Source organism: Dermacentor silvarum, chromosome 9 (assembly GCF_013339745.2).
Source record: "Dermacentor silvarum isolate Dsil-2018 chromosome 9, BIME_Dsil_1.4, whole genome shotgun sequence".
In the NCBI taxonomy this organism is placed as follows: Eukaryota; Metazoa; Arthropoda; class Arachnida; order Ixodida; family Ixodidae; genus Dermacentor; species Dermacentor silvarum.
Genome location: NC_051162.1, coordinates 161,859,684 through 161,880,945, shown reverse-complemented (window position 1 = coordinate 161,880,945; position 21,262 = coordinate 161,859,684). Strand labels below are relative to the sequence as shown.

Here is a 21,262-nt window from a genome sequence, read left to right as displayed (position 1 = left end):
GCACTCACAGTGATGCAGCCCAGACATCGTCGAAAAAAAAAATTTCCCGCCAATCCACCCTGTGAAGGTTGTTGGAAAGCGAAGCTTTTTACCCCACCCTCACGGTGACTGCGGCGCACTTGATATTTCACACACTACAACGTAACTTTAACCACGGCCTTTATTATTATTTACTTCACAACAATGTTCACTACTGCTTTATGATCGGTGTGATATACACTACTAGACTACCCCATAGTGGGGTAGTCTAGAAAATGAACCGAAGCAGTTGCTAGACTGGAAGGGTTTCGAATGACGTAAACCCTCTTTCAAGCAGCTGCATAAGCTTTGCAACAGCTGAAATCTAATCTTACGGACCGCGCCGAGCCTGTTTCCGTTGTTTGCCCGCAGCCCTTATCATCCATCATGTTGGCTCATCACTTTGAAGCTTGTTTTTGTGGTTTTTCTTGCGAAAACGAGTGCTTAGTTGTACGCTGAATGCCTGAATTCAAGTAAGCTATACTGCTATACCTGCAATTGTTAGCGGTTGGTCGGGATCGTTTTTTGCTTACAACGACGGACACGACAGAACCCTTGGCTGGTAGAGGTACAAAGCTTCGCTTTAAAAAAAACGTAACGCTCGACACGAAACGTATTCGCAACTCCCAGCTCACCGCTACAGCTAGAGACCATAACGAAGTGGCAGCAAGCAGGCGGACACGCCAACAAGCAAACCTGTGAGAATAAACGGGCCGCGACAGATAATTTTTGTAGTTCGACTGAGTTCGGTGCACCCTCCCGAATGAAAAACGACCGGAACTGACGCTACGACGCTGTACCGTTGCCAAGACAACCCGGCGCGCGGCAGGGCGGGAAGGCGGAAGCGGCTTGGTCACCTGATTTGCTCTTGCTTCTAAAGATGGCGTTGTCTCTTTTTAGGGGCGAAGCTCCTTAGGGTGTGGGTCTGTCCCTCCTCTGTAGTATACAGTAGTAGTAGGTAGCCACGTCTACTTTTATGAAAAAAAAATTCCGAAAGTTGTGTCCGTAGCGCGGAATCGAACCAGGGACCCCTCGCTCCCGAACGCGCGGCGCTAACCACTACGCCACGAAGCGCACATCGACACACGCAGGAGAGACGCTGTGAGCGTCGAAGTGAGCGGACGCACTCGCATCGGCTCCGTCGTCGAATGACCACCACAGCGGCCAAAATCATCGGACCACCACGGAATTTGACGCAGAGGCATTTGAAGACGCCAGGAACTCGCTGATACCAAGATTTTGGCAAGGCAAGTCCTGGTTTTCCCAAAATTTCCATCTTTCGCCTGACCACGCTGAACCACCACGCCAGCACTGCCGGCTGGAGGGGAACGCGGGGCCCCGGGAGCCCGTACGCGGTCTAACCGCTACGAGGTGAAGTGAAAACCATCGGACAAAGGCCCGGACCACCCAGTGACCGTTATCGACACGGACCACGAAAACGAAGACCAAATGGAGGATGCCTCGGGCGTCGAAGAGGATTTCCTATTGCCTGACGGGGTGATCAACGGGGGATCCGCCACCGACGCCGGGAACAGCGCCAAAGAAGGTCAGTGGAAAATCGCTCTATCGTTACGAACACGAAAGCAGCTCAAAAGGCAGGCGCGAGACGCCCAAATCGCCGACGAGGAGAAAAACCTGAGCCACGAGGGGCAGCTACGGTTAGCGCGGCGACAAGGCGTAGAAAAAGATAACATGGCGTCCTCTGTCAGCGTGGCGAGGCACGGCGCACATGCGCAGGAAAACTGTAGGGGGCGCTCCGACAAGGATTTCGTAAAACCACCTGTGCAGAACGGCACTATGCTTGGAAGCAAGGCTGAAAGGAGCCGCCCGCGCCGCCGCCCGCCGCCCGCGCCGCCGCCCGCCGCCCGCGCCGCCGTCCGCCGCCCCTCCCGCGCAACGACATGAAAATCGTGATACGGCCAAAGCCTGGGCTCGCCGTAAAGGATCTGCAAACCCATCAAGTGGCTCGAGCGATCTCACAAGCCAGCGGAAGCCCGCAAGAGTGCCGAGGAGAAGATTTCCTCCTGCGACTGAGGCCGGGGTCCAATATCATAGTGGTCAGTACACCCTATGAAATAACTGCCGAACTGGTCATGAAGATTACGAGCCTGAATATCCAAGGCAAGCAACACCCAGTAAATGCCTACATATCGACTCCCGAACACCTCCTCAAGGGAGTTATCCACGGCATCGACGAAGGGACGACCGAAGACGAGCTGATGGCAAACCTGCGAGTCCGCACTCAGGGCGTCAAAATAATGCACGCCCGCATGTTCGGCAAGACCAGGACCGAAATCATCCTGTTCGACGGCCCGATTGTTCCTCGGTACGTCTACTATTACGGAGGAGAGATCCCCTGCCGAATCTATCAGCCAACTCGCCAGTTCTGCTACACGTGTCGAAATGCGGGACATCGGGCCGATGTTTGCCCGGAACCCACAGTCAAGGCCTGCAAGAACTGCAACTTACAAAATCCAGAGGAAGGACACAAGTGTGAACCCGAGTGTGCCCTGTGCGGGGGGGTTCATGTGACCGCCGCTCCCGAGTGTCGCAACAAACTTAAGCGTGTGCCACCATGAGGCCGACCACCTACTCAACCGACAAAGAAGACTACCAAACATCAAAGCCGCCCCAAGACGGAAAACATTCCGAAGAAGCGGTGGCTGAGCTCTGACCGCGACGGCTCCTCATCGCCAGAGAGATCCCGTTCCCGCTCTAAATCTGGGTCCAGGACGAGGTCCGGCTCCAGAGGCAACAAGCAACCCGAGACCAAGCCACAACAACAAAAGAAGAAGAAAGAAGCCAACAGTAACGAGGTGAGCTGGGCAGCAGTAGCCTCCCACCATAAACCACAACCAAACACAACACAATTCACTAAGCTTGAACGCGAGCTTGAGCTCATGCGAATAAGACTAGGCGATTTGGAAAGGGAGAATGCACAGCTAAAGAAGCAGCAATCCCAACCCCAAAGCCCACAACAACAGCCAGCCGCTCCATCTAAACGGCCTAGACCGCAGGAGGAGACACAGGAACTAACGGAAGCCCAAAAGAAGCAAATTCAGGATATGCTCATCCAAATACTGCCACGTATTACAGAGCAAGTCACGACACAACTGAGAAAACAAATGCAAGACCTAGAAACTAGGTTCGATCAGAAACTACAGGCTTACCAGATCGAAATAAGTAAGACGATCCGCAAACAAACCACAGGAAGCACAATCAGAGAACGAGCCGAGAAGCCATACAGTAGACCGGGGCTCGCGGCTATGTCCCAAGAAAGCAACCATGGCTAGACGTAAGAACGCGAACAAAGAAAACTTTGAAATATGGCAGTGGAACTGCCGGGGGTACCGCCGCAAAAAGGGACTATTAACACAACTGGTGGCCGCTCAACAAACCCCGCCGTGAATAATAGCCCTTCAAGAGGTTGGTACCCAACCCACTCTCCAAGGATACGAAGTGTACACCACAAACGACAACGATTGGAAAATAGCTACACTCGTACAAAAGTCAATCACTGCAATTCGGCACGACCCCATCGCTGAAGTAGAGATCTCCCATCTCATCGTGGAACTCATATACAAAGGCAATAGAAAGAAGAGCGCCTTCGTACTAAATATCTATAGTCCCCCTAGCCAAAGGAAGGCAGATTTCAGTAAACTACTAAAGGAGACTGTCCACCTTGCTAAGGGCAGCCTGCTAGTAATTGTAGGCGACTTCAATGCGAAAGATCCTAGCTGGGGTTACCCTAAACAAGACATTAAGGGCAGGAACATCCTGGACCAGGTCGACCAGCTAGACATGAGGCTAATAACTGACCCAGCCATACCTACACGGATGGGTAACAGTATAAATAGAGACACAACCCCGGATCTTACCATAGTCAAGAACTGTGACAGGGTGGAATGGACAAATACACTCAACAATCTAGGCAGTGATCACTTTATCGTGAGCACCGTCATCCCAACTGGGAAGATACGGCGGCAGATTGGAACGGCAAAAATAACAGATTGGCACGGGTTTCGAGAAGCACAAACTTCCACTTCCAAAATTACCGACTTAGATAAGTGGTGCGAAGAGATCCTTAACCAGAAACAAAATTCACCAACGAAATCGCAAGAACTAACGAGACCCCCGAAGTAGACCCACACTTACTCCACCTGTGGGAAGCTAGAAGGAGCCTCACGAAAAGATGGAAGAAACAGAAGCATAATCGGAAACTTAAACTCAGAATTGCAGAGATTACCCGCACAGCCGAGGAGTACGCGAACCAGCTAGTGACAACAAACTGGGAAAAATTCTGTGACTCCCTGGATGGTACCCTGGGCACAGCCAAAACATGGCGAATCCTCAGGGCAATTATAGACCCACAAAAAACCAAAGGCGAATGCCAAAAGTCCCTGGAAAGGCTACTACACACCCTCCCAGGAACAAACGAAGACATCATTAAGGCTCTACACCTCAAATGTTACGGGGACTTTACCCCTATACCCCCATATGAAGAAAATTACAATGGAACCCCAAACCCAGAGCTAGACGAGCCCATCACGGTTGCAGAAGTCAGAGCGGCTATAGCAAGCTCGACACGCAACATGGCAGCCGGGGTGGATCGTATAACTAACGCCGTCATCAGAAACATGAGCGACGCAGCCGTAGTCGCTCTCACAAAATTCGTAAATGACCACTGGTTTAAGGGAACCGTACCGGAACAGTGGAAGCATGCGAAAGTAATCATGATACCCAAGCCCGGGAAGAAACTGGCGATAGAAAACTTGAGACCAATCTCGCTTACATCCTGCTTAGGAAAGATCTTTGAGCGAGTAGTAAACGTCAGACTACAACAGTACCTGGAAGAGAGTGGGCAGGTGCCGGATACCATGTACGGTTTCCGAGCTAAGCTCTCAACCCAAGACATCCTCCTCCAACTGAAGGAAGAGGTACTCACTAACATTCCGAATGCAGGCGAACACGTTATCCTAGCCATAGATATCAAAGGGGCTTTTGACAACGTGAGCCACCAAGGAATCTTGGAAGGACTAGCAAACACCAACTGCGGTGAGTGAACGTACAATTACGTACGAAGCTTCCTAAGCCAAAGGACAGCAGAGCTAAAGCTGGGAGAGATCGAAACTGCAACCTTCCACCCCCCGAACAAGGGGACTCCCCAGGGAGCGGTAATCTCACCCACTCTTTTCAATATCGCCATGATTGGCCTGGCCAGAAAACTCCAAGACATCCAGGGTATCAGACATGCTTTTTACGCGGATGACATCACGATATGGACAACCAAGGGCTCCTTGGCCGATAAGAATGAACAGCTCCAAACAGCAGCCACTACAATAGAGCAATATGCCCGCCAAATAGGACTCCAGTGCTCAACCGACAAATCAGAAATCATAAGAATATGGAAAGGGAAAGGAAACCGAGCGGTACCCACGGACCCAAACCTACGCATAGAAGTCAAAATCGATGGACGCAACATACCCGAGAAAACGACTGTACGGATTCTAGGGATGTGGCTCCAATCCAATCACAGATGTCAACATGCCCTCGCCCTCCTCAAAACAACGGCCCAACAAATCGCCCGAATGATAGCGCGAGTCACAAGCAGAAGAAGGGGCATGAAGGAGGGAGACACACTCCGCCTAGTAAGGAGCCTAGTAGTCAGCAGGGTAACATACAGTCTACCCTACTACAACCTAACTAAAGCGGAGAAGGAAAAAGCAGATGTAATCATAAAAATGGCGTACAAAACTGCCCTACGCCTACCAAAGAACACTCCAAATGAGAAACTTCTGGCCCTAGGACTTCATAACACCTTTGAAGAACTAGCCGAAGCTCAACTCATCTCGCAGAAAAACCGGCTCCTCCAAACACCCACAGGCAGGAGCGTGCTTGAGAGACTTGGTTACAATGCCCAACTCCAAGCCCACAAACAAACACAAGAAATACCGCGCACCATCAGAAGCTGGTACCAGGTAACCCCGCTTCCCAAAAACATGGACCCGAACCTCCACCCCGGCAGGAGGCAGGCAAGGGCCCAATACATCGAAAGGAAATTCGGCTTCATGAATGCAGCACGATTTACCGACGCCGCACTCTACACAGGCAACGCTAAGAAAGCAGTAGCAGTGGTGACTGACTGCAGAGGAACAATAACCTCCAGCGGGTCGATATCCCCCAGCTCCATCACGGAAGCGGAGGAAGTCGCCATCGCACTCGCTATCCAAGAGGGAAGGAAATCAATGAAATCGCTGACAATCCTAACAGATTCGCAAACAGCATGCAGGAATTTCCAAAGAGGAAGGGTTGGTACGAACTCACACCGAATTCTCACCAAACTCAAAGAAGAATGCCAAAAAGAATTTATCCAAACGATTACATGGGTACCGGGACACGAAGGGATCACAGGGAATCTACATGCGGATAGAGCAGCCCGAGGATACGCTAACTACCGGGCCCTCAACACATCCGCTGTACAGGAGCTAACGCCCATCGATCCCGATTACTCGACTATATTAAACTACTATAGAGGGAATCGTATGCTCTACCCACCGCCCCACAGAAAACTAAAGACTGAAGAGGCCACCGATCTGCGTAGGCTACAGACAGGCACCTTCGTCAGCTTACATAAACTACACAAGATACACCCCTCAGCCTTTAGAGACATGTGCCCATGGTGCGGGTCAACACCAACCCTGTACCACATAACATGGGAGTGTACATCACACAACATCGAACCACACATACCAAATCCAAATAGAGATCAGTGGGAGGCACTGCTGGCCAGCTCAGACCTAGAGGACCAGATCCTCCTGGTCAGAAGAGCTAACAGGCTTGCGGAAGCCAGCGGAGCCCTGAAATAGGGGCCCCGACCATAGATATGCCTCGCATGAGGCCAGCTGAATAATTTATTTTACAATAAAGTTTATTCACTCACTCACTCACTCCAGCAGATGATAAGTGGTTCTTGAGGGAAAGGGAAAGGTTGGCGCTATCTTCTGCAGCCCTTGAGGGAGCACGGCTCAGCGCCAATGTTCCAGCAGACCCGCTCCCTGAATGCGTGTCTATCTCTCTCTCTGACATACGGCCGTCACTGCGCGTTGCATAGCGCAGCTTGCAACAGCGACACCCCGTTCCCATGCCGACACCGCGTTCGACCGCGCTGCAATGCCGACAACGCATTCCAGCAGACCCGCTCCGTGAATGCGTGTCTCTCTCTCCCGAGCATTGCGCGCAAAACCTCTTCTTCACCTCGCAGAGCATTGGCACGATGGCGTGCGAACGCGGCACCTGTGGACGACGACGACGACGCTCGAACGCAATTATATGGTTCGCATAAATATATCTTCTGCAAGCGTGGCTGTACAGCCTAGTGGCTACGACACTCGCCTTGGGACTGTGGGCACGCGTGGTTTGAACCCCGACTCGGCAAGAAATTTTATTTTATTTCTTCATTGCTGACGATGATGGTTTCTTGATACGAACCACAAATTACGGCTGGCTTAAACAACTGCGCTGTTAAAAGCCATAAGTGTCCATTTCTAAGTGGTTTCTACGTAGGAGACGACCGCTACGCGCTAAGCGCGTACTGCAGGATCTAAATAAAGTTTTTCCAGTCCAGTTCAAGTCATTGTTCAAGCACGTGATATGGAGCCCTATAACGTAAACAATTCCAATCTCCTGACGTCAAATTTACGTACACGCCGACGCAAGTATCGGGCGGTAACCCACAGGGTTGTTTGAAAAGCCCAATCAAACGCGCTCCTCCTTTATAAGAGGTCTTTTTTTTTGCTTTCAAATCGAATAGCATTACCTACATTGAGCAGCTTTTCTTATCGAATTGGCTTAGAAGTGGCAAGGAGACCGCTCAAGTGGAGAGGGTCTCGGTGGGCCGAGCCAGCACAGCGAATGTAGATAACCAGATAAAGAGGGTTGTGCCGGCGTCTGTGATTGGTGTGCTACCCATTACTTTGCTTGCGGTGGCTCATCCAGAATAGCGGCGGCGTGCAACGGAAGGTTAAAATTACCGCCAGAATGGATCCTCAACAAAGAAGAGTTGTCAGAGCGATGTATACACGCCGAAAAAGGGTCGATAGGGTTATACAGCCCCGCAAAATTTCGTATTATACGCAAATAAATCCATACTTTCCGGCAGCTTCGAGTAGCCAGTGCCAGAGCGACCAGCGGTTAGCGATTTTCTATTCCTTTCGGAACGGGGCAGTCTCCAGCTATTCAGAAAAAAAAAGTTTTGTTCGGCATATTAATGCATCTTTAACGCGTACGCGTCACTTCGACGCGGTGAGTTTTCGCGGTTTTGTGACGTCGCGTGACAGACAGGCGAATTTGGCGCTGTCCGAAAACGTTTCACCAATAGCAGAGAGCTCATGTCGAAAAAGAAGTCGAATCAGAAATAATTATTTTTCTGTCATTCGGTCTAATGCATAATCAGTGTGGACACGTCATATCAGATGGGACAGTTTCGTGGTTTTTGTGACGTCACGTGACAGACAAGGGAAGTAGGGGGGCCCGAAACTTTTTTTACCAATCGTTAATGAGAGCTTATTACAGCATTTCAATAGAACAGTGCGCAACAGCTTTACGTTATTGCGCCCATGGTCACAGTGGGCTATGGATGTTAACCTGCTACTTCCTTTACATGGCGTCCCTGGCGGTGAAGTGAAAAAACAGCGTTTTCTTTTACTTCCCATACCCTAACGTTTAATTTTTAGCACTGACTTCGTCTAAGTTGTTACAACTCGGTACTCTGTTATAGATTAGCTGCCAATCGTCAACGAATCATAGCACGCCAACCAATGAGTGTTCTTCAAACGCATTATTGTTCGGGTGTAGCCTCGGGGCCGACGCAATAGTGTGCGCGGTAAGTCTTTTCATGCAGTATCGGTGTGAATAAACATTCGCAGGTGCTATAATTGTAGGAGGTGGCACCCCAGTCGTAATGAGGAAAGACAGAACTGCTTCGTCATCTTCTCTCCTTGCGCCCTTTCACATCTCACTCCTAGCTATGCTCACCTTGGTGTGGATTTATAGATAAACTGAAGCACTGAAAAGCAGCTAGAGGCGCTAATGCATTCCTAAGGTTCCCTGTAGTTGCGTAAGTGTAGTGGTCGATCCCACGTATTAACGGGAGAAAATGGAAGTCGTCGTCGTGAGCTAACACCAACAGCTAACACGAGCTGCATTCTGTAGGTCATCATCATCATCATTATCAGCCTGTATTTATGTCCACTGCTGAACGAAGGCCTCTCCCTGCGATCAACGATTAACCCTGTCTTGCGCTAGCGGATTCCAACTTGCGCCAGCAAATTTCCTAACTTCATCACCCCACCTAGTTTTCTGCCATCCGCGACTGCATTTCTCTTCTCTTAGTATCCATTCTGTTCCTTTAAAGGTCCACCGCTTATCCATTCTATGCATTACATGGCCTGCCCAGCTCCATTTTTTCTCTTAATGCCAATTAGAATATCGGCTATCCCCGTTTGCTCTCTGATCTACACCACTATCTTCATGTCGCTTAACGTTAGGCCTAACATTTTTTCGTTCCATCGCTATTTGTGCGGTACATAACTTGTTCTCGAGCTTCTTTGTTAACCTCCAAGTTTCTGCCCCGTATGTCGGAACCGGTAGAATGCAATGATTGTACACTTTTCTTTTCAATGACAGTGGCAAGCTCCCAGTCAGGGTTTGGCAATGCCTGCCGTATGCACTCCAACCCAATTTTAGGTGCGAAGCACCTTATGCGCTCGGGCTGTGGGCGTGTTCTGTCGTAGTCGGGGTCACGGTAAGAAAGCGGCTCGTGCTCGCGCTCGGCACGCGCTCGTGCCACTGCTCCCGCATCGTCGTAATGGGGAGGCCGCATTTACGGGGCTATGAGCCATTGTTTAAGCAGTATGACTCCATTAGCGGTGCATCACTGCATGCTTCGCACCTCCCCAGGTTTCACGTCAGTGGAGCTGCATTTCGCTGAATGGGTCATTTGACACTTGCGCATAAAATTTCATTCGCCACTCAATCCGAGCCAACGACTTTCCTGTCGTCATTAATGTACGAATAGGAATGTGAACTAGGAACAGGACAGAAAAGAGCGTCTTCCCGTCTTTTTTATTCTTCTGTAAATTTCCTTCTCATGATCAGGGTCCCCCGTGAGTAATTAACCTAGATAAACGTACTCCTTTACAGACTCTAGAGGCTGACTGGCGATCTTTAATTCTTCTTCCTTTGCCAGGCTATTGAACATTATCTTCGTTTTCTACATAGTATTCTTCAACCCCACTCTTACACTTTATCGGTTAAGGTCCTCAGTCATTTGTTGCAATTTGTCCCCATTGTTGATGACTAAGACAATGTCGTATGCAAACCAAGAGCGCTACAACGTAAAATGATTCCTAACTGTTTTGATTCCTAAACGTCAAATTTTCGTACCCACCGACGCAAGCATCGGGCGGTGACCCGCAGCTTTGTCTGAACAGCCCTATCAAACACTCACCTCGTTTATAGGATGTCACCTGTGTTCGCTTTCAAAACCAATAACATTGTCTACACTCAGCGGTTTTTCTTTTCTAATTGGCTGACAAGAGGTGAGGAGCACGCTCTAGTGGAGAGGGTTTCGATGGGGCCTAGCCAGCACGGTGAAAATAGATAACCCCATGAAGAGGGTGGTGCCGGCTTCTCCGATTGGTCTGCTTCGCCTTAATTAGCTTGCGGTGGCTGGTCGAAAATCGCGGCGGCGTACAACAGAAGGATAAGAATGCCGCTGAAACGGATCCTCAGCAAGGAAGAGTTGGCAGAGCGATGTCGTATGCATGCCGAAAGGGCTCGATAACGTTTTCATCATCATCATCAGCCTATATTTTATGTCCACTGCAGGACGAAGGCCTCTCCCTGCGATCTCCAATTACCCCTATCTTGGGCTAGCGTATTCTAACTTGCGCCTGCAAATGTCCTAACTTCATCAACCCATCTGGTTTTCTGCCGACCTCGACTGCGCTTCCCATCTCTTGGTATCCATTCTGTAACCCTAATGGATTACCGGTCATTCATCCTACGCATTACATGGCCTGCCCAGCTCCATTTTACTGCCACGCAACGTTTTACTGCCACGAAAAAAGGTTTATCATGCACAAATAAATACATGCTCACCGGCAGGTGCGAGTAGCGAGGGCCTGAGCGATCGGCGGGCAGCCATCTTATATTCCTTTCGAAACGGGGCAGTCCGTAGCTATTCAGGAAAATTTTCCGTTTTGTTCGGCATATTGATGCTTTTTTTTTCGCGTACACGTAAGTTTGACGTGGTGGTGGTGTCGCGGTTGTCGTGACGTCGCGTGAAAGACAGGCTAAGTTGGGAGTGGCTCGAAAATGTTTTGACGAATCGTGGAGGCTGATTGCACAAATTGGAATCAAAACAGTTACGTTATAGCGCCCCAAATGTTGCTGAGATATTTGCCGTTGATCCTCTCCTAAGCCTTCCTAGTCTAAGAGCTTGAATACTTCTTCTAAGCCTGCAGTGAATAGCATTGGAGAGATTGTGTCTCCTTGCCTGACCCCTTTCTTGATAGGTAACTTTCTACTTTTCTTGTGGTGAACCAAGGTTGCTGTGCAATCCTTGTAGATGTTTGCTAAGATATTCACGTATGCCTCCTGGACTCCTTGGTTACGGAATGCCTCTATGACTGCTGGTATCTCTACTGAATCAAATGCCTTTTCATAATCTATGAAAGCCATATAGAGAGGTTGATTGTAATCCCCAGATTTCTCGATTACCTGATTTATGGCATGGATGTGATCCATCGTAGACTATTCCTTGCTGAAGCCAGCCTCTTCTCTTGGTTAACTGAATTCCAGTGTTGCCCTGATTCTATTGAAAATTGTTTTACTGAATACTTTATATACCATACTGAAAGCAAGCTAACGGGTCTATAATTCTTCAATTTTTTAACGTCTCCCTTCTTATGGATGAGTATAATGTTGGCGTTCTTCCAGCTTTCTGGTACATTTGAAGTCGTGAGAAACTGCGTATAAAGGGCCGCAAGCTTTTCAAGCATGATATCTCCTCCCTCGTTGATTAAATCGACTGTTATTCCATCTTCTCCAGCAGCTTTTCGCCTGCTCATGTCTTTCAAGGCCCTTCTAACTTCATCGCTAGTTATAGAAGGAGCCTCTGTATCCTGCTCATCACTACTTCAAATGAAAGTAGCATGGCTTCTCTGGGATTCTGTACAGGTCAGTATAGAATTCTTCCGCTGCTTTTACTCTGTCATCGAAATTGCTCATTATATTGCCCTGCTTATCTTTCAGTGCATACATTTTGCCTTGTTCTATGCAAAGTTTCATTACCAACCTCGCGCACTATCTACTTGTCGCTCACCCGCCAAAAACCTACATCGCTCTCATCTGGACTCCAGCACATCAAGGACTACCAGGCAACGAAATGGCTCATGCCGCTGCTCGAGGATTCACGGACCGAGTGGACGGAAATGTGGGCCTTACTCTAGAACCCAATGACTCCCTACAATACACCAATAAAGACACACTCATCACATTCCATGAAATGTGCACACATTACAAACACCTAGTTACTGTTTCATTCATTACGTCTAAGTTGTCTTCATCTTCCTTTTCTAAAGCTGCATATTTGTTTGGCCTGTTTCTTCTTGGCTAATTTTATTCTGTCTCTCTTCAAATTGAGAGAAATCCTAGACCTCACTAATCTATGGTCACTGCACTTTACCCTACCTAATACTTCTACATCGTCACTATGCTGGGATCAACAGAGAATATGAAATATATTTCATTCCTTGTTTCTCCATTAGGGCTTTTCTAGGTCCACTTCCTGTTGCTGCGCTTCCTGACGAAGGTATTCATTATTCGGAGCCTATTTTGTAAGTACACAGTTTGAATCCAGGTTGCGCCGCTTCTTTTTCGTCGCTCTGTGTATATAACCGTCTCAAAAAATGCATGAGGATTGCTTCGGTGGTCGTTCGAAAGACAAGCGAAGTTATAGACTAAAATATATCCCTGTAAAAATGAAACAGAATGTACATTTCGGCAAAACCCAGATTGGGGAAAAGAGTCCTATTGAAAAAATCTCCCCTTCAGATGGGTGTATTATTTCGCCTAAACACCCTTTTCTGTGTGTGTTATAGAAAAGAAAAAACCCTTAAGAGTCTCAGTTTTCCTTGCGGTACATGAAAGCGCCGTTCAGCCACTTTCCAAGCGGCACAAATTCAAGGCAAATAACTCATATCTGCTATTCTCCGTTCACCCTGTCGTCAGGTTGTTTATTTTTGCATGCGTCCTTGTACCGCGTCGACATTTGCCACATCAAATTTTCACAACTCTGGATTCTATGTTTCAGGAAGTATTATCAAGAACCGTAAGTTACAGTGAAAAGGCAATTGCGCGAACAACTTGCGCAAGCATGGAATATGCAATTGGACGCCGAGTCTTAAAACAGGACTGTTTAAATTCAAACAGATAAACTATTTCATAAGATATATCTGCGCACAGGCACGAGATTATTATGCGTCTGAACTTCATACACATATTTATATTGTATGCTGAAAACTACGGTGAAAAGGCAACAAAGTAGGGACATGTCAAACAAGTTCAGCATCACCGCATAATAGAACCCCGGTGTAGTTTTAAATGTCTTTACTAGCAACACAAAGCAAAGAAGAAAAAAAGCGATCACTAATAAGAACGTACCAAGACAAAGCGAAATCACGTTCACATGCTGTGTTCTAGAAGTCCCGCAGCGTTGACCGGCTTATACTATGTGTAGAGTGTTGTTCGTCCAGTGAGAGTTGATTTTTGTCGCGTCGGCTTGAGCGGCGCCCGTGCAGCCGTTTCTTAGGCAGCGGTACCAGAGTATGCTGCAGCTCGTGCCTCAGCTCCTCGCCAGTGTGATCGGTGGTCACGGTACTTTTGACGTGCGTGACGGAACGAGGTAGTTTCCAGTCTGCCTCTGGGGGTAAAAACTCCGTGGCGGCTGCGAACAACGTCATCAAGATGGCCGCAACGGCAAGATGCACTTCGGCGTGCCTGCCGCGGAGGAGCCTCGGAACCATCTGGGCCAGTGTGTCGCCGAGACGGCTGAAGGCCAGGCCAGCGCCGAGTGCGGTGCAATGGATGGAAACAGGGTAACAGTTCACGGCCAGAGTGATGAAAAACATGAGCGACACGTTTCCCGCCATTCGCATGACCAGCAGCAGCGAGTTGCGCAGAACGGTTTCGTCGTCGGTGTAAATAGCGGCCAGAACTGCTGACGTCGCCGCGGAGACGAGGGCCGAGGTGACCACCGAAAGTTTGAAGCCGAAGCGAGGAATGAATCGAGCGACGAAGATGGCAGCGCAGGTGGACAGAAACATGTCGATTAAGTTCACTACCAGGCTGACGAAGATGGCTTCATTGGAGATGAAGCTGACGTAGCAGTAGGTCAGAGCCGTCCAGCAGAATGTCAACAGGATGGTGCGCTGCCACAGACGTTTCGAGCACAGGAGAAAAGGCCCGGCCGGGTCTTTGGGGGCTGCCTCTCGAGCGTGCAAGTACCGCTGCGAGGCGAAAAGATCGCCGCTTCCCGTTGGCAACCCGTTCAGCCTTGCCGCGCGCGCCGCAACGCGCTCGGCTTCCTCGACTCTCCCGTTGACCAGAAGCCAGGCAGGCGACTCGTCTATGGTGTAGTACAGGGTTACCAAGAGGGATGTCGGCAGCATGACCAGGAGCTGGGTGACAGCCCAGCCACCCTTGACGGCCTGGGTCACCACTAGCGTCGGAGGTACCATGAGCAGAGTGACAACCCATGTCGCGACGGTGTAGGCGGGAATCTTGCTCGTCGGCGACACCTCGTACGTCAGCGCCAGCAACGGTGGCAGCAGGGCACTCGCAGCCGCAGAGACGAGGCAGCGCACCGCCACGAAGAAGTGCAGGTCCCTGGGCAGGCCTCCGCCCACTCCGGCGACGAGCACCACGGGCACGGCCACGAAGACGACCACCCTGCGGCCGACGCGATCAGCCGCCACGCCGAACAAGCACAGGGATGCCATGCAGCTGGCCGAGTAGGCGAGCCTGGCGAGGTCCACGAGCCACCGCCGGTGGCACACGAGGTTCCACTCGCTGACGATGTTGTTGCCAGTACGTGCCCAAGTCGTACTCCCAAGCCGTGCAGGAGACGATGCGAGCAGCGCGTCCTCCGTTCGGCGGTTCGCGCACAGTGCAGTGGCTGTACTCGCCGTCTACGTCTAGCGGGATGGCGAGCTGCTTCCATTCGGCGACGCTGAGGTTGGCGAACTTGAAGGGTCGTTGGCACCAGTGGTCCATGACGCCCGCAGTCAGTCGGAAGCTCTCGTCGTGAAGCGTAAAAGTGGCGCCGGCGACGATTGTGCCCAACATTATCAGCAACTGGAACTTGCCGAAGCCGTAAGGGAGCCGGACGTCGCTGTCGCCACCTGCGGTTTGCGCTTCGCGTCTTGATGCTGCCGAAAAAGACGTCTGACTGGTGTGCAAAGGCGCCTCTGGCAGAGCAGCCATTCTTCTTCCTCTTCGTTGTTGCCTTCTTTCAGCTGATTGCAGTTCACGCGCCCAATGAAGCAGTGGACAAAGTTTGCACTTCTTTGGCAAATAATGTTGACAATAAAGCATGACGACTAAAATATAAGGCGCTCACGGGAAATTTCAATCAGCTTGTGCATTCAAATCCAACAATCAACTGAATTATTTACTTGCAAAAAGTATTAATTTATTATAGACGTCACAAACGAAAAGTGTATTAAGTATGTAACATTTAGACATAAGTAATCGCCCCTGTTTAGAAACTGTCTCACAGTGGAGTTGGCGTATTACACAAAAGCGTCTGCGAGAAAGGGAACAAGGCTTCGTTCCTTCATTGGAGAAGTTGATGGTGATGGTGATGATGATGATGATGCCTCAATCATTGGCGCAACCCACTGTGGGGGATAGGCCACGAACCGGGTGGTATTATGATCCAAGTTTAAGATAAATTAGTTTAGAAATAAATGGGTAAAAAAATTCAAGGAAAATAAGTGAATAATTCTAGATTGGAAACCAAACGATAATAAAAGAATTAAGTAGTCTATAATGAGTTAGTCAGCCTTGCCTAGATAGGACTAGTAATATGAATTGAATAATAAATTAAATAAGTAAAGGATAGACGTAAATTTGGATAATAATATTAATAATATTATAATTGTGATTTTGTGACATTACTTTCTGAATTTGTTAAATCTATAATTTATTGAAGGATAAATAAATCAATCGTGGAAAAATGGCAAAAAAATTAATGAGGCAATCTTTTTGTATCACAAAGAAAATTATAAAGGGCTCGGCAAACATTCCCGTGGCTAAATCCTAACACCGTGGCTCCAAGTGAGAGTATAACTGAACTGCTTAATGGCAGTCCTAGATTGCGAAGTGGGATTTCCAAACATTGTTGTCGATGATTGGAAAACCTCCGACACGATAATAAAAAGTGATCGATGGATTCTGGTTCGTTGCAGAGGTAGCATAAAGGAGATGCCGCCAGACCACATCTGTGTAAATAAAATTTTAGTTGTGGAATACGGCAACGCAGCCTTGTAAATGTTACTTTGAATTGCCGGTTAGGACACCACTGTCGGTTCCAAGAATAATTTCAATATATAAAATCTTTTGATTTTGCTAATGCGAGGCTTTTCTTGTCTTCGGTCAAAGAAAACTGCCTATATCTGGCTGCAATGATATGCGCAGTTGCCGGCAGCACATATGTCGCCGGACCTTTTAAAGAAGCTCGTGCTAAATAATCGGCTATTTCATTAAGTTGGATGTGTTGGTAGCCTGGTACCCATACTAAATGAACTAACCTTAAGTGGGGTGGAGCTAATGTGTAAAACGTCCTCCAAGCTGTCGAAATTGTAGACGCGTTAAGCGCGCCGCATACAGAAAGGGAATCTGTGACGATAACAACTTTTGTAACATTTAGCGGTAGCTTTCGCAATGCAAGAACTATCGCCAGAAGTTCGGCCTGAAAAACTGATGTGGAATCTGGCAGGCGAAGTGAAAAAGACCAATCGAGGGATGGTGAGTAAATTCCCACGCCTGCCTTTTCCTCACACGAGGAAGCGTCAGTCGCTATTACATTTATTGGGAAATGGTCCAAATAGTGTTGCAAAAGAGCATTCAAATATATTGGTGGCAGCAGTTTTGCGCTATTGGGAAAAATGTGTGCAAATTCAACTTTAAGGGACAATGTGGAACTATCAAACGGAATGATTTCCCTAATGTGAACATTTAAAGGTGCTAATTCTGCCTGCACAAATACAAGCTGTGGGGTATGTAACCGTGGCCAGGTGTTCTCAAAAAATGAATTTGGTTCACTAATAAATATATATTCTGTACGTCTAAGAGGAGATTCATAAGTCCTTAAGTAGGTTTGAACCGTAAGCCTGCGGAATCTCGTGTGAAGAGAAGGTAATCGCGCTTCCTGGTATAACACGTTATTAGCAAAGAATTTAGGCAGACCTAAACATAATCGAAGAGATTCTCTTTCTAAAAGAACAAGTGGTCTTATTTTATATTTTGAGCTTCCGGAAAACAAAACACAGACAAATTCTAGAATCGGTCGTACATGCATACGGTAGATCATAATTAATGTGTCAGTTTACATACCAGAACGCCGGTTACTGATTCTACGTAATAAACCTACAGCTCGTGTCCCTTTCGTTACAATATTTTCTATGTGAGAACTCCAGTCAAGTTTTTCATCAGTTGTGATACCCAGGTACTTAAGCTACTCTACCTGTGGATCATATACTAATGATAAATGTATCGGCCCAGAAAGCGGAAAGACAAGGACAGCACTTTTGTTTACGTTTAGTGCCAGGTGAAGGGTGTGAAGCCACTTGTCTAGAATACCTAGGTACGCTTGCAAGGACATGTAGAGAGAATTGATGTCTCTTGCTGTCGCGAAAAATACGATTTCGTCTACATAGACATAGAGTTGAACTTCCCGGCGCAGCGAAATTGTACTCAACAGGTTAAATAGTACAGGAGACAGAACGGCCCCCTGAGGCACCCCTCTGTCTGATCGAACTATGTTGAAGAAAAGCCGTTTTGAAAACAATGAAATTTTCTTTTTCTTAGAAATGCAAAAATCCATGTCGTTATATATTTTAGAAAATTGTAGGACTGTAATCTGTCCAGCAGTTGTGGGTACTCGACACTGTCATAAGCTCTCGCCACGTCAAGAGTCACTAAAGCGCTCAATTCTTTTCTATCCCGAGGTAGTTGGATACGGCTTTCCAAGTCTACATGCGCGCACCAAATGGAGAGACCTGGTCGGAAACCTATTTGACTTGAGCTCAGTAACGAATTTTTAGATATATGATCCATCATGCGATCATATAGAACTGTTTAAATAATTTTTACCATATTTGACGTAAGAGAAATAGGCCGAATATTGTCAAGATTGTAGCCAGCTCCTTGTTTTTTAAGCAGCGGGATAATTTTGGCTGTCCTCCATTCTTGGGGAATCCAAACATTTTTTAGAGAATAATTCACTGTGTTCAGAAGTTCCTCAGGAGACATTGCAAACAAAATTTTTTGCATGGCATTCGAAATGCCATCAGGACCTGGTGCTGAGGCAGGCAAAGATCTAACGATACTGGTAAGCTCTGGCACTGTGACTTCCACAAAGTCATCCGCGATGGGAGGTCTTAATGGCCCATTTGGCAAACATGATGTTAAGCGTTGTGCTAAGCCCTTTCCCATGACTTCTAATGAAGCAGATATCTCGCGTGGTGAAAGAATTACCTACGCGATATTCGCTGGTGTTGGTATGAACTTTCTATACCGAAGGAATCTGAACAGAGCTTTTTTGTTGTTAGGCTCAGAGAGGAATGCGTGATGTTTTTAATCATATTCGTATTTGGCATGTGATACTGTTCTCTTGAAAGTGGCAGCTGCAAACTTATAATCACTCCAGTTATTCGGAGACTGTTTGTAAAGTAGTTTTTTTTTCCAAGCAGCTTTTCGTCGTCTATAATCCCGCGTGCATTCCGAATTCCACCAAGGAGAGTGAGTATTTTTATCTTTGGTAGCATTAAACTGAGACTTTTTATAGGAACTTTTTAATACAGCGCAAAGGCTCATGGGTTTGATGTCATCCAGCACCGTTATCTGGGAGTTGATGGTCGCTTTTAAGATAATCTGAAATTTCTGGTCATTAACAAAAGTGCGCGCCGGAGACTCTAAAGAAGTAAGAGGGCGCACAATATCAAACCGAATGGGTAGATGGTCACTGTTTGAGGCAGGGTCGACTGTAGATCAGGAGGTGACGGGCATCCCCGAACTGGCAAATGTTAGATCCAATGCTGATTTATAAAGGCCTTGAATAAACGTAACTGCTTTCGTGTTTAAGCAACAAAAATTTTCATTAATTGCCCAGTCCGAAAATCTCTTTCCACATGAGTCTGTTCTGAAACCGCAAGTCACATGGTGCGAATTAAAGTCTGCCGCTATCACAATTTCTTTTTTACAAGATTTTACAACGGTATCAAGTTATCTAATGTCTTGAACACCTGCGGGAAAATATACTTTAACTTAAGAAAACGGGGAACAACCAGGAATAGTTACATCTATTGCTAGTATCTCGCACTCCGTAGACATATACTGATATGATATTTTTGCTGTGTGGCATATTTTAGTTGTTATTAAGAAAGCAAGTCCTCCTCCTCTCGATGGACTTTCCAATCGAAATAAACGATAGTTTCTTATGTGGAAATCTTGGCCATTTGATAGCCAAGTCTCCTGCAAAGGAATAATGTCGGGAGAAAATTGTGAACAAAAATATATTAAATCTGTATCTGCAGAAATAATGGAACGGCAGTTCGGCTGTAATAGCTTTACAACACCTATGATGAATTAATGCCTACTTTGGAAGTCACTTGCTCTAAAATACTGTCTTTTAAAAAATCTCTCTTCGAAAGACTGTCTTTACCGTGTTTAGTGGGTTTTGATTGAGGGATAGAACTTGAAGGATTAGGGTTAGCATCTGTCTTGGAAAGACTATCTTTAACAACTTGACTTCTACACAACCTACCGAAATCATAGCATCTAACTGTAATTGGAATATACGCGAAAACATAATTCTGTTATGCGGAAACTCAAATACAAACACCTTTTCCGGCTGCCGTTTGTTGGATGAGCACGCCACAAGAAATCCTGGCCAACTAGAGGCTACCAACCTCGCTGTAGAACAAAACCAGATTGTTATCAAAGTGGTTAGGTTGATAAGTGAGATAGCAATGATAATGAATGCAGACAGTTCAAACGACCCGCCTGTTTCTAAGACACACAAGCTCGTACTTCTTGCGTCAACGACTAGCCGCCAAAGCCACGCAACTGTAGCACACACGGGCTGCTACCTCGAAACAGCAGCCGCATGAGAAATAGTTCCGCATACTTAAGGTAATAGTGGATTGCTTTGATTGTATTAAAGGACTCTTGTAATACGTGATGTGCAAAAGAGTACACTCTAAAAACAGTTGCACCCTTTGGGGTGCATTTTTGCCACACAACAATAATCGTCATTTGTCTTGCTTGCGTTTCTTATCTTGAAAACTCTGCACTTGCTACTTTCCTGCTCGAGAACGCTGTGTCACGCTGATAATGCTCTTGTCGTTCGTGACCGAGAAGTGCCGGGCGCACAGCGTTAAAGAAAGGAAAGCCACGCAAGTCAGATGACGATTATTGTTCTGTGGCAAAAATACACCCCAAAGGGTGCAACTGTTCTTAGAGTGTATACGAAGACGCTCACATATACAAGAGGCCAAGAGACGGAGCATCAAGTCGTACGGACGCTTAGACACGAAAAATGATTTTGGCTGTATTAGTGAATGAAAGCGTCTACCGTAACAAAATGGCTGCCTTACCACGAGAAGAAACATGGTAAGTCAGAAAACGAGCGAGAACGATAGACACGTGGCGACGACGCCTTGAAGTTTCCGCATTAGCTCGTCCTGACGGCATACATTTCAATGGCGGCAGCTCGGGCTAAGATAACTTTCTGTCGATGAAGGCGGACTAGATTGAATTTCAAAAAAAAAAGAAACGCGGCCAAAAGCTTAGAAAGTTTGAGGAACTCGTACTGAGCCACAACATTCCAAATATGAAAAAGATATATATATAGCGTACCCGCTCGCGCGCGCCTCCGAACTCTGGCATATAAACAGCG

The 21,262-nt window shown here is 47.4% G+C and overlaps 3 protein-coding genes across 3 annotated transcripts; 2 read left to right on the top strand and 1 right to left on the bottom strand.

Moving 5' to 3' along the window:
- The first annotated feature begins 1,467 nt into the window (after positions 1–1,467).
- Positions 1,468–1,923, top strand: LOC119464040 (uncharacterized). Its single transcript, XM_037724860.1, has one exon. It carries the CDS (start codon positions 1,468–1,470, stop codon positions 1,921–1,923), a length of 456 nt encoding a protein of 151 aa, XP_037580788.1.
- A 3,561-nt stretch (positions 1,924–5,484) lies between these two features.
- Positions 5,485–6,866, top strand: LOC125939929 (uncharacterized; the record flags this gene model as incomplete). The annotated part of the gene is made up of 1 exon (XM_049655470.1): positions 5,485–6,866. A coding segment is annotated over exon 1 (1,335 nt), but the record flags the coding sequence as incomplete, so codon positions are not given.
- A 6,912-nt stretch (positions 6,867–13,778) lies between these two features.
- On the bottom strand, positions 13,779–15,564 carry LOC119464039 (solute carrier family 22 member 7). Its single transcript, XM_037724859.1, has 2 exons — positions 15,173–15,564; positions 13,779–15,102 (listed from the first exon to the last, which is right to left on the bottom strand). Exons 1-2 carry the CDS (start codon positions 15,562–15,564, stop codon positions 13,779–13,781), a joined length of 1,716 nt encoding a protein of 571 aa, XP_037580787.1.
- Positions 15,565–21,262: the final 5,698 nt, after the last annotated feature.